The following is a 13,372-nucleotide window of genomic DNA, read 5'->3' as shown; positions in this document are numbered from 1 at the left end:
TCCGCCAACAGCCTGTCATCACACAATTCCCATCGGAAAATCTGATCGTGTGTCTTAAAAATGATGTGCCTTGGGTATCCTGCACTCTAAACTCATCTTCCTACATTTTGTTAACAACTTACAATAAACTTTCAAAAAGACATCTAGACTGCAGCCTGAATTTTCAGTTTGCTACTGGGACTGGAAGCAGGGTGGGCAGCCTTTGAATAGGTATAGGGGAACCAGTTTAAAGCAGCTCCTTTGGGGGTTAGCACTACATTTTATTTAACAGGAGCCCAATAAGAGAAATTCATTGTTTTTACATACCCTTTAAAGGGTAACTCCACTTTCGCTAAATATATAGCAGATTAAAAAACAAATATATAGTATATACAATTGCTACACAAGACATATTCCATTTTAAAGAGTATGTAAACTCAACATTTCATATTCACGATATGTGCCTGCTGTACCATGTACTTGTTTGAAAAAGTATCCTGTTTTCTTTGTATTGCTTCCCTTGTGTGAATCCCTGGTGCTCCTGCCAGTCCCTCTGCTTTCCTATTAAAAACTGACCACATTAAGCAGTGGAACACACCATGGTCAGTTCTCTATCGATGCTGGGAACTCAGTGTGCTCTCTTCCAATAATCAGACTTGTCCTATCCCCCTCCCCCCCCCCCCACGCACAGCCATTCACTGAGAAGCTCAGTATGCTGCTGTTTCTCCTCCCCAGCTCTTATGCAGCGGAGAACAGAGGGAATGTGATTAATTATAAAAAGGGAAGAAAAGGGTATTCTTTTTAATTTGTTTTATTATATCTATACACAAACATTTTGCTTTTCATTTCTATTTTAAACTGAATGGGTTGTTTTACAAGGTAAGGCTTTACAGTCAATCAACAGAAAACTACAGTGGCTGTAGTCTGAAAAGGAAAGGTATTTTTAATGAAATGTATTTTTTTCATTAAAAATACCTTTCCTTTTCAGACTACAGCCACTGTAATTTTCTGTAAAACTCTATGCAATATGGCAACCTAGAGGCCTTTTGTACAGTTGGTGTACAGAAATTCCTCAAAAAAATTCATATGCTGCTTGTGTGATTGGCTCACTGATTTTGCCAGAAGTCCCCACTTTAAGCATTCTCTGCAATAGGAATTATATTTTTGGTGAGATGCTCCCTGAAGGGTTACTTCAAAAGGGATGCAGACACTGCAGCTTTCCTCATTAGAACTAGGAAAGTGCATCATCTTATTATATTAAACACAGACACACCCATTTAGGAAACATACAGCTTTTTCTTAAAAACAGAAACAGGTAGCAATCTGCAAGTTTGCAATACATAGATCACTCACTCAGAGGGGATTGTTTTTTTCTCAGCAAAAGTTACTTTTTAAATATATTATACTGTAGTATAGAATAGTATATACTGTTTCTTGAATCAAAATCAATTGTTTTACTGTAATTTGATGGATCCATGGTTGGACAGATCATACCCCATGCAGTAGTTTTTACTCCAGTGCACAAATTAAGACTTTATGATCCCTTTAAACAATACATGTAAGTGTATCCACAACAATGTTGATTGTGTCTTTACACCACAGGCATTGATGTGTGTGCTCTGGGGAGACATGACTGTGAGCAAATCTGTGCGTCCACTGCTACCTCCTATCAGTGCAAGTGTCGTGCTGGATACTCTCTCAACCCAGACAAGAAGACATGTTCACGTAAGTCTGAAGCATTGTGGGTGGCATTTATTTACAACCAGAGTCCAGCTACCATTTAAAGCAGTGGTCTCCAAACTGCGGCCCAGATACGACTCTTTGCTTGCTTTTATCTGGCCCTTGGGGCACTATTTCAGCCCTGATACCAACAGTGGTGCACAACCCCCCCCCCCATTGACCCCAATGAAGGATCACAATTCCTCCCAATGACAGCAATAATGGGGCAAAATTCCTCCCAATGACGCCAAAGATAGGGCACAATTCTTTCTACTGGCACCAAGAATGGGGCACTGTTTTTTCCCACTGACATTGGGACCTTTTCTACTGTTCATGCCCATATTGCGACCCCCCCTCCCCAAAAGTCTGAAGGACAGTAAACTGGCCCTTTGTTTAGAAAGTTTAGAGACCCCTGATATAGAGTGTAGGCTGGTGTCAACAAGTGGTGTCACCTCTGAAGTTCATCGCTTTGCCAGGAAGGGAGGCAAATCAGTGGTGCAACAGACCCCAAGGTAATCTTTGAACTACTGGCCTTTCTTACTAGCAATCCTCTCTGTGTTGGGCACCTTCTTTTCCCAGTACCCACCCATACCACTTCCATAACAGCATGCGCTTACCTTAGCATTATAATCATGCTTACATGCTATAGATAACCCCACAGAGCTGTGCAGGGGACTCAAGAAGTGTCACTGAGGCTCCACACACACTGGCTTAAAATATTTTGCTTCTACAGGAGTTTTGTGTTCTGCTTTTAATGTGACAACACTGAAGAAATTACACTTTGCTACAATGTAAAGTAGTGAGTGTACAGCTTGTATAATAGTGTAAATTTGCTGCTGGCAACAAAAGCGAGTAAACCACTAAGTGAAGATGTCCAAATTGTGACGGATTTGCTATTTTCCCTCCCCGGTGTCATGTGTTACGGTGTGTCCAGTGTCTCATTAGTGTTACAAGGTCTCGGGTGTGAATGGGGAGCAGGTGTGTTAGATTTGGTGTTATAGCTCTCACTCTCTCATACTCTCTGAGGATCTGAATAAAAGAATTGTTGCTCTACATAAAGATGGTCTAGGCTATAATAAGATTGCCAAGACCCTGAAACTGACCTGCAGCATGGTGGCCAAGACCATACAGCAGTTTAACAGGACAGGTTCCACTCAGAACAGGCCTCGCCATGATCAACCAAAGGAGTTGAGTGCACATGCTCAGCGTCATATCCAGAGGTTGTCTTTGGGACATAGATATATGAGTGCTGCCAGCATTGCTGCAGAGGTTGAAGGGTGGGGGGGGGGGTCAGCCTGTCAGTGCTCGGACCATAAGCCAGACTAAGGACATGGATTACTGGAACCATGTCCTGTGGTCTTATGAGACCAAGATAAACTTATTTGGCTCAGATGGTATCAAGCGTGTGTGGCGGCAACCAGGTGAGGAGTACAAAGACAAGTGTGTCTTGCCTACAGTCAAGCATAAGTGGTGGTGGGAGTTTCATGGTCTGGGGCTGCATGAGTGCTGCCGGCAATGGGGAGCTACAGTTCATGGAGAGAACCATGAATGCCAACATGTATGTGACATACTGAAGCCGAGCATGATCCCCTCCCTTTGGAGACTGGGCCGCAGGGCAGTATTCCAACATAACGACCCTAAACACACCTCCAACATGACCGCTGCCTTGCTAAAGAAGCTGTGGGTAAAGGTGATGGACTGGCCAAGCATGTCTCCAGACCTAAACCCTATTGAGCATCTGTGGGGCATCTTCAAACGGAAGGTGGAGGAGCGCAAGGTCTCTAATGTCCACCAGCTGTGTGATGTCATCATGGAGGAGTGGAAGAGGACTCCAGTGGCAACCTGTGAAGCTCTGGTGAACTTTATGCCCAAGAGGGTTAAGGCACTGCTTGAAAATAATGGTGGCCACACAAAATATTGACAATTTGTACTCACTTTTGTTGCCAGTGGTTTAGACAATGGCTGTGTGTTGAGTTACTTTGAGGGGACAGCAAATGTACACTGTTATACAAGTTGTACACTCACTACTTTACATTGAAGCAAAGTGTAATTTCTTCAGTGTTGTCAGATGAAAAGATAGAATAAAATATTTACAAAAATGTGAGGGTGTACTCACTTTTGTGAGATACTGTATGTTATCCTATGTGCCCATGCACATTAGGATTTTAAGAGGCATATTTTGAGTTTAACGTTGAGGCTCGGTTCACATATGAGCCACATCTGTCGCACAGCAAACGTCCAGTGAGTGCTAGTTCACCGTTCCAGGTCCGATTTCAGCCCAAATTTTGGGCTGAATTTTTCCTGCAAAGCGCACTGGACCTGCTGCGGAGATGTGTGAACCGGCTCCATATACAGCCAGTCACATTCTCCTGAGATGGGAATTGGATGCAGCAAAAACCTGCATCAAAATTGCATAGGTGTGAACCCAGCCTTAGAGGCAGAAAAAAAAACTTTTGGCTCGCATTTCTGATTGGAGCTCACTGGCAGAAAAAAATGAAAACTCTCCTAAACTTGTCCAAAAAATGCTCTATATGAGCGTTTTTTACTCCTGAGAGAACAGACATTTTTTTAAGCCCAGTGCGCATGGAACCTTAACCAATCCAGTAGCTGGTCTACAGCAGCATCAAGGTCTCAATAAATCATTCAACGTGCTGGACACTTTTAGTAGTGACAGTAGTGTGATAAGACTGTAGTGGAGGTAATGGGAGGAAGAGTGGGCCTGGCCCTTATCTTGTTTTGACCAGTGTGATCTTCCACTGAGAAAATACAGCAGGGAGGACCCATAGGGGATTGAGGCTTGCTCAAGTCTACCCAAAATGGAGAGGTCAGTTTTGGGTGAACTTACTCCATTTTCGCAGTTTTTAACATGTAAAATTCTTTTTAAATTATCGAAGCTGTCTGAGAGATATAAAATATGCAGCCTTTAACCCTTCCTTTCCTTTCTCTTATTTTTCTTTTTTTTTATTATAGAGGAAGCACGAAGGGTTGTACAAAAAGAAGATCCTTGCAAATGTGAAAGTCTGATTGCCTTCCAAAGCAAAGTGAACACTTACATTGAATCTCTGACTTCAAAACATATCCTTTACCTGATATATGCTTGTTTTAAAAACCCCCGGGTCTCAGGTAGGCACGGTTCTATTATTAGCCCCGAGCGCCACCACCGAGCGGGCCGATCTGAACCCAAGTGCGGCCGAGTGTAATAGCAGCTCCCACCTTCTGGAGCCTGCAGCACTGATGGATGTTCCACTGGTCCAATGCCGGGACCACGGGATGTATGACATCCATCATAGGTGCTTCAGGCTCCAGAAGGCGGGAATTATAATGCCACTGTCAGAAGATCCCGACCTCACTCAGCGCTTGGGCAGGCGGCTCTCCTCTCCTCATCATGGCTCTGGCTGCCTGAAGTCTACTCTACTGTGTGTTGGGTGTGCCGCTGAGCTGCAGGAGGACACCTGAAGTCTGGTCAGGTAGGTCAGTGTATGTTGTGTAGGTCAGTGTATGTATGTAAGGTAGGTAGGTCAGTGTATGTATGTCAGGTAGGTAGGTCAGTGTATGTGTGTCAGGTAGGTCAGTGTATGTATGTCAGGTAGGTCACTATATGTCACTATGGTCAGTGTATGTATGTCACTACTGTCAGTGTATGTATGTCAGGTAGGTAGATCAGTGTTTGTATGTCACTACCGTCAGTGTATGTATGTCAGGTAGGTAGGTCAGTGTATGTATGTCAGGTAGGTAGGTCGGTGTATTGTCAGTGTATCAGGTAGGTGAGTATACCGGTCAGCATTGGTCACTGGTAAGCCAGGCAGCATCCAGCACGTGAGCTTACTCCCGCCACACAACCCCACCACCACCACCCCCCCGTGCCGCCTTGGACTTCAGGCTGAAGCCCCTATTTGCCACCTGGAGCAGGGGCATTCTAAATTCAGGTGTAAAGGCTCTAACAAGACCTGCGCGCCACAACAGTCACTCAAAGCACAGTAACCAGCCACCACCAGTATAACAGCAGTTTGCAAAGTGAAAAAAAACCTGCTTTAATACCATGTAAAGTTTTATTTTCTGTATGGGTGTATGTAAACAGGTATAGCTTTTTATCTTCATTAAAAAAGGAAAAGAAAGTGATACCAAAATTTAAAATCCACGTTCATTTGCTTGACCATTGAGAAGAATTCCAATAAAAAAACTGCTTGGGCTACTTAACCAGCATGTGGAGCGATCACCACTGATGAAGGGGGGGGCCCTTTGAACCCAAAAAAGCATTGGATCTATGAAAAAGACTCTGAATAAAATTAAATCTGGAATTCCTATGTTCTGCTTTTGGTGCTTGCCTTCTTGCACACCTAATCCATAACTAATCTTCAGCCACCACTACTGGGGGAGCGGCCTAAGCGTAATCATTCCCTCTATACTTTAAACCCTACCATAAATAATCACTATATTGTACAATGATTAAATACAAAATCTTAAACCACAAATATACAGAAGTAGTTTGCAAGGAAGCTGCTAGCAGGCTTCGGAACTTCTTCAAGATTTTTGGAAGCCTGCTAGCAGCTTGCTTTAAGTTGCAATAAGGACTCCCATTAGGATCTGTGTTTAAAATTTACAAACTGAGGCTAAATGGTACTTTAACAAAGCTTGCTGAAAGCTCTGCAGATGCTTTGTCAAAGCTTGTTTTCACACTGCTCTTATACAAGCGTAAGCCTGTGTGAAACAGGCCTTACACCTGCGTATTTTAAAACATCTGCAATGTAGTTGTAGTTTTATGGGCAAGTTAATGTGATTTTTGTCTACACTTTTATTGTGCATTTTTTATTTATTTGTTGGGTGATGGGGTGAACTTTTAATTATTTTTCTGTCTTTTTCTGGTTACTTTCTCTCTGGTCAATGCATGCCTAGATAATAAAGACTAAATGAAAATAGTTTCAGAATTTTTTATTTATGGACGGCAATGCAAAAAATATATTGAAGCCAGCAGAATTTGAGCTGAAACAACCTGAACACTTTAGTATCGCACTGCAGTTTTTTTTTTTTGTAGTATACACAAACTATAGGATTGTAAAGGACCTGGGGCACCGTTGGATTACATGTCCCAGTGGATTGATATAGAAAAGGGGGCCAGGACTTTAATTTAATTGTCGGGAGTCGCTGCACAAGGATTAGTACGCTGCTGAGTGCTAAGCATTAACTAGTTCTGTTCCTTCCTTAGCCCCCAGCTGCTGATCGATAAGCATTAGTTCTGTTTCTTCCCTCAGCCCCCAGCTGCCACAGTCCGGTCTGAATAATGTGTCCAGGTTCCAGGCAGACTGAAACCCGGATACATGATTCAAAATGATTAAAAACCTGGACTGTCCGGGTGAATCCCAGACAGATGGCAACCCTATGTCAGAGCCATTCTATAAGGGTGGGGCTCTTTTCTCACCTCTCTTTCCTGAGTCATCAGATAGCACTAAAGGCCTTGTGTGGGATTACACCCCGGAAAAAATTGTTTGTGATATGTCACACATTTATCATATGTTTGGATAGATAGATAGATAGATAGATAGATAGATAGATAGATAGATAGATAGATAGATAGATAGATATTTGCTATCTATCTATCTCCTGCTCGGGAGATTCCCCTTTATGTCCTGGAGACATCCCATCTTCAACAAAATTGTGACTTTAACATTTGTCCACAGCCTCCTACAATAGTAATAACTCTACAATTTCAGGTTTCCTATCATTTTTAGTAGAGTTATGAATTTCCACACATGTAGCAATAAAAATCTCACAGGGGTTCTGACTCTTCCCATTCTATACCAAACAAAAAAAAAGCTTGGTGTTTACGCTGTGAGATAATTACGTGAATAAAGTGCGAGTGCAATGAAGGGGTATAAACAATAACAAATTGCTAGGTGCTAAAATATCAGGTGAAGATAAAAATGATTCCTATAAACAATGAACATCCATAATCATAAGTGAAATCTTAATCATAAAATCAAATAAAATATTCAAATCCGTGAATAAGCATTTAAAATAACATAGCAAAAGTCCAATGTACGCTTCTAAATAAACGGTACAAATGAAATCCAGAAAAATCCAAACAATATTGTCAGTATATTGACAGTGATACGAAAATAAGTAATAGATCCCTCCACCGTGAAAAAAGCAACGACCACACAAAAATGGCCGCCGGTAATTAAATCTAATACACTTTTTAAGGACAGAAAGCATACCCTATTGTTACTCCTTGATGAAGTCACGTGATGTGATGATATGCGTCGGGATTGGAGCAATAGATGTAACCAGGACTGACTGAAGCATACAAGCTTGGCACTCTTGGATTGTTGCCGTTTTTAAAATCTAAAAATTGAGTGTATCTGCATGTTTGTTTTAATAAAACGGCCCTTGTAAACGGGATTACGCTATTGGCATCTCTCTTCCTTGTCTCTCATCTCTTCACACCGAGTATATCGGTAAAGGAAGCTTTACTAACATCAAAGAGGGCCCCCTCTGAGGACCGCTGCTTGTGATCCATTAATGCTGTTACCTTACAGCAGTAAGGTGAGAGGCTTGTACACACACAGGTGTCATCACTGAGGATTGACCAGGCACCGGTCTTCATTGTTTTTTTTCACGGTGGAGGGATCTATTGCTTATTTTCGTATCACTGTCAGACTGTCACTGTCAGACTGTCACTGTCACAATATGTCACAATATTGTTTAGATTGTATTTTTAATCGTCAGATTGGCATTGAAATCGGGCTCAGGTAAATGTTTAAGGGAGGGCTGGAAGGAGCAGCTTTTAAAGTTTTTTTTTTACCTTAGACCACTTTCACACTGGGGTGGGTGTATACACCGCTCCTTCACCGCTCCAAAGATGCTGCTAGCAGGACTTTTTTTTACCGTCCTGAGAGCGCACCACTCCAGTGTGAGAGCCCTCGGGGCTTTCACACTGGAGACACAGCAGCGGCTCTTTCAGGGTGCTTTGCAGGTGCTATTTTTTGCGATGTAGCACCTGCAAAGCACCCCAGTGTGAAAGGGGCCTTAATGCAAAGACTATATTAAGGTTAAAAACCTTTATCCTTTATAGCAACTTTAATTTAGTATTAGCATGCATTATGGGAGCCGCACATAAAATTAGCTTTCTTGTCATCAACATTTTTGTTGCAATTGCAGAAACTGTATTTTATATTATATATTTACTTTTTTTCTTAACCAGAACCCACTAGATGATCTTACAAAAAAATTACAAGTCTATGAAGGAAGAAGAAACTGAAGAAGACAAAATGGACATTCTTTTTTTGCAGTGCAATAATTGGAGCTTTGTGCATTGTGTGTGATTTTTACTGCGGAATTACTATACAGTACAAATCTGACACACCCAAGTATTGAAAAGTACCCGCTTAAAGGAACATGATAAGCACATGTACCAGTAATGATCATTTATATTTTTATGACCCTTAACAGTTGATTTGAGTTTGGCAACAATATTATAATTCAGCAAACCTATCTTCCGTATCAAATATGGTTAGGCCGTTTTGTAGGAGGTCATTCTATATCTTGGCTTTTAAAGCAACCCAGTCAGGGTATAGCAAAAAATCTTAAATAAAGGTGCCTTGCATGAAAAGGCCTTGTATAATCACCTGTTGGGCAGGCCTTGTTTCCTACCTCTGCTCCATCCCAGTGCAGTATGTATCAGTGTAGGGGTCAGAGGATGGAACCATGGCGCACAGTGGGGGACAAATGCATCAGGCGCTCCCAGACATGATATATACTAAAAAGATTGACAAAGGCTGTAGCACTCCTGAGTATGTGAGCTCTTCCCTTGCAGGCACCTTTTTTAAGGATTTTGTGTAACCCTGATAGTGTTGTTTTAGATGGAACCAGTACTAGATATATGGTTGCCTGGGTCTCCCCAACCTCACTACTTTCTGAGCCGTGGGAACAAGCATGCAGCACTCATTGTCAGTTCAAAGTTAGAATGCCCGATTTACCAACTTGTTCTTTAGTTGATTAAATATTGTAGCCTTTGGATCAGCATGACAGCCAGGAAACCATCATTTTCAGTAGCTGAGGACAGCATTGGCAGCCTACATATTGTCAGTACAGGTTTTGTTTAATTCTTTAGAAGCCAGTGATGTACATACCCTCTAAGGGGCCCATATAATAACGCTAAATATTTATGGGATATTGTACTTTGCAATTTTCCATTAGATATGTGCAAATTGTTTAGTTCCGAATTTGTTTTCTGACGAATTTTGACCAATTAATTAATTCCGATATTTCCGAATTTTTCAATTTCTGAATTTCCAAAAATTTCGGGAATTCAAAAATTCGAAATTTCAGAAATTAGAACATTTAGAATTTCCAAAATTTAAAATTTTCGAATTTTCAAATTTTCAAAGTTTTTCAAAATTCTTGAAATTCAGAAATTGGAAATTTCGGAAATTCGAATATTTGAAATTTCATAAATTCAAAAATTTGCAAATTTGAAAGTCCAAAAATAAGAATGAAAATCTGACCATTCAAAAGAATGAAAATCTGAAAATTTGAAAACCCAAAAATCAGAAATAATAACTAACTAATAATAAATATTAAATTATAGGTATTGGAATTTCCTTTCAAATTTGGCTGTTAGTAAACATAATAATCTAATAATAATAAATAACAACAATAATAATAAAACCTTTTTATCATTATTATTAATTTGTTCCATTCCATTTGTTTAGATGCAGCATTCGTTATTTTGGATAATTCGTAATGTCAGATAAATTTGTATTTGTTATGTTCACAAACAGTCAAATTTGAAAGGAAATTCCAATACCTATAATGTAATAGTTAGTTATTATTTAGAATTTTACTGAGTTTCTTTCAGGATTTTGAATTTTCGAATTTCCGAATTTCAAAAATCAGAAAATTCTAAAATTCGGAAAAATGCAAAGAAATGAATGAAACAAAAACAAAAACATTTTTTTTTGTCAGTGCACATGTCTATTTTCCATATGCCAATTTTAAATACGCTTGTAAATACTGTTTATTTAACCTTTGCTTTACATGTAACTCTATGTTTCTGGTGGTCTGGATATCTGAAAGCAAGCCAACAAACAAGGCATCTTTGTAGCAAGACTGGATAATACGTTTCTGTGCACTTTTACTGTTAAGGGGGCCCCTTCCATCGATTGCCCCCATTTCTCCATAGACCATACGCACTACCAGCAGCTCTGCTCCTCCTTAGCGGCGACTCTGATGGCTATTTTAGTAAGATGCAAATGACTTCCAATGATGGCCTTCAGTGAGATGCAGACCTTTCCTCAAGGTGAGATAATACAGGCTACTGAACTGCAAGGGGGTATACTACAGACAGGGCTAACATATACTGTGGTTCAGGCAGGAGCGCAATCTACCGTGAGGCAAACAAAGCATTTGCCTTGGGAGGAATATTCAGGGGGGTGTCACGGCCGCCTAATTAACATAATTAAAGAGCCGCCTCTACTCCTAAACAGTCAGGACAGCTCAGCCCTCTGCCAGTGTCACAGTGTGCCTGCCTGTGATTGTCAGTCCCTGTCCCCCTGACCCCTCCCTCTGCCCTGCCCACCCCGGGCTCTGCTGTGGGGTCGGGAGGTCCCGGCTCAGTCCAGTGCTGATCCTCAGCCATGGTGGCCCAGACGCTCCGCATCCTGGCACTGCCTGCTTCTCCGCTGATCTCCCGGCAGGAGCTCTTCCCCTATGGGGAGTCTTGGGGGGACCACACTGAAGTGGCATTGAGGACAGCTGGGCCACCCCCTCCCCTATCGATGCTGTGCCAGGATCGGTAAGTTTCCCCCCCCCCATTCTCCTATTGTACTCAGCATCACACATGACATAAAGCAGAGCTACGCTTACCATCATTGCACACAGCCGTGAAACCTCGATCTGCACTGTGTAGATGGCTGTTGCAGTTCTGACCTGTGAAATCCTCATATGTTAAAGGCAGCAGAGCTGCAACAGCCAGCTACGCATTGCGCAAATTGAGGCTGTGTCTGTAAAATAATTCAACCTCGCTGACCCCATCCCCCCAACCCCTGCCTTGCTGACCCCATTCTCTGCCCTACTGACCACTGTCCTATACGCTGCTGGCCCGTCCTATGTCCCGCTGACCCCATCCACCACATATGTGGCACTTGGATGAATAACGTCTCAGGGTCTGATGAGGCTGCAGCTTTCTAACCAGACTCTGAGAAAAGAGCGGTATACCGAGGCTGGGGTGGAATAAATTGAGATGGGGGGGGGGTGCCTGATTTTAGTCTTGCCCAGCACAACACAAAACACGAAATACACCACTGAGGTCTGGGCAGTAGGGCTGCTAAGGTAGGAACACAACCACCCACACACCACTTTGCTTACTTTCAGTAATATATTTCTGCATATAATAAAGCTTCTAGATTCCAACCCTTTTTGTTGGTGTCATCATTGTTGCTGTCCCCATTTTTTGTGGTACAACAGTTGACTGAACTTACAGTTCTCACCTTCTGGGTCTGTATAGAACTAATCTGCCAGAAAAATAAGTGAATGTGTTCCCTACAAGGTATCATATCTAAGTGTGCCAGCATAGAATAGGCAATCTGTCACTTCCAGATTCCCTACATCGAGCTTCCAATGGCCATGACATCTGATTTTGTTAGAGTGATACTAAGGATAACTAGTTGATTGGGTTAGGAGGGGATAGCCAAAGACATCTGATGTAGGATGGCAAGAAGTATAAATACAGCCCTGGCTACAGAGCCAAAACATGGACAAAGGGTGAGGGAGCAAAGAACGGTATTTTTAAAGCCTTTATCTTATTAAGACACACTTGTAGACCTCATACTCTGCTAATGAACTGTTAAGATCCCTTTACCAGTTCATCTAATTATTTTCCCCTTTATAAGCCAAAAACCTTTGCGGGACAGTGCCTAATGAGAAATCTGACTTGGCTTTGTAGCTATCAGCTAAAGACACTCTTTATCCGTTCTGTGAAAAGTGACTGGTTCTCTTGAAAAAACAACAACCCACGCCCACTAATACTCACTTACCTTCACTCTCCTCCATTGGGGCTGGAAGTCCAAACCATAAGCTCTGTGTCAGAGCTTAAGATAGTTAATGACGTTCTAGCTCTTATGAGACAGTGTTCAGGCCTGGAGGTTGGTCATTAAGACCCATGCACTGCATCGTGGGAGGTCTGTAGGTCGTGGGAGGCTGTAGGTCTTTTATACCTGAAAGCACCAAGTAATTTCCGAGGGCCCTAGCGAGTGGTATGGAAGCATGGTAAAGGTGAGGTATTAGGGTTTATTTTTCCCCAAGGGGACCTGTCATTTTGACTCTTTTTAAAAGGAATCTATCAAAACAGAAATATGCCTTCCCTCTGCCCCCTGATTACAACCACCAGCATTGTAAGTTATAGGAAATTCACAAGTGGACATGGAGAGAGGAACTTACATCTTCCCATTTCAATCCCCTTCCCCACCCCCCCAAAAATGTTTCTATATTTCTCCCAATTTTTTGTTTGTTTTTTCCTTTGAAAATGTGGTGTGCTTTGGCTCTACAAGAGCGACTAATTGAGCTCTTTAGACCTGGTCCCACAGGGCATACTTCAGGCTCACTGGAGCCCTACTCCTCTGTTTCAGAAGGCAGTTATAGAGATATTTAAGTACATTGGTGTTTCCCACGTTCATTTTTT

General features: G+C 41.9%; 1 protein-coding gene across 1 annotated transcript in view; it reads left to right on the top strand.

Annotated features, from left to right (window-relative positions):
• The window catches only part of MATN3 (matrilin 3), a 44,118-nt gene extending 32,013 nt beyond the window's left edge, over positions 1 to 12,105 (top strand). Inside the window, exons 5-7 of the mRNA XM_077488830.1 lie at positions 1,582 to 1,704; positions 4,669 to 4,773; positions 8,904 to 12,105. Coding sequence (XP_077344956.1) covers positions 1,582 to 1,704; positions 4,669 to 4,773; positions 8,904 to 8,953 — 278 coding nt within the window. The 3' untranslated portion in view covers positions 8,954 to 12,105. The remainder of the gene's footprint in view (positions 1 to 1,581; positions 1,705 to 4,668; positions 4,774 to 8,903) is intronic.
• Positions 12,106 to 13,372: the final 1,267 nt, after the last annotated feature.

The sequence above is a fragment of the Lithobates pipiens genome, unplaced genomic scaffold (assembly GCF_037356315.1).
Source record: "Lithobates pipiens isolate NorthernLeopardFrog02 unplaced genomic scaffold, aLitPip1_a1.2 Scaffold_18, whole genome shotgun sequence".
In the NCBI taxonomy this organism is placed as follows: Eukaryota; Metazoa; Chordata; class Amphibia; order Anura; family Ranidae; genus Lithobates; species Lithobates pipiens.
This window is presented reverse-complemented; position numbering and strand designations above follow the sequence as displayed.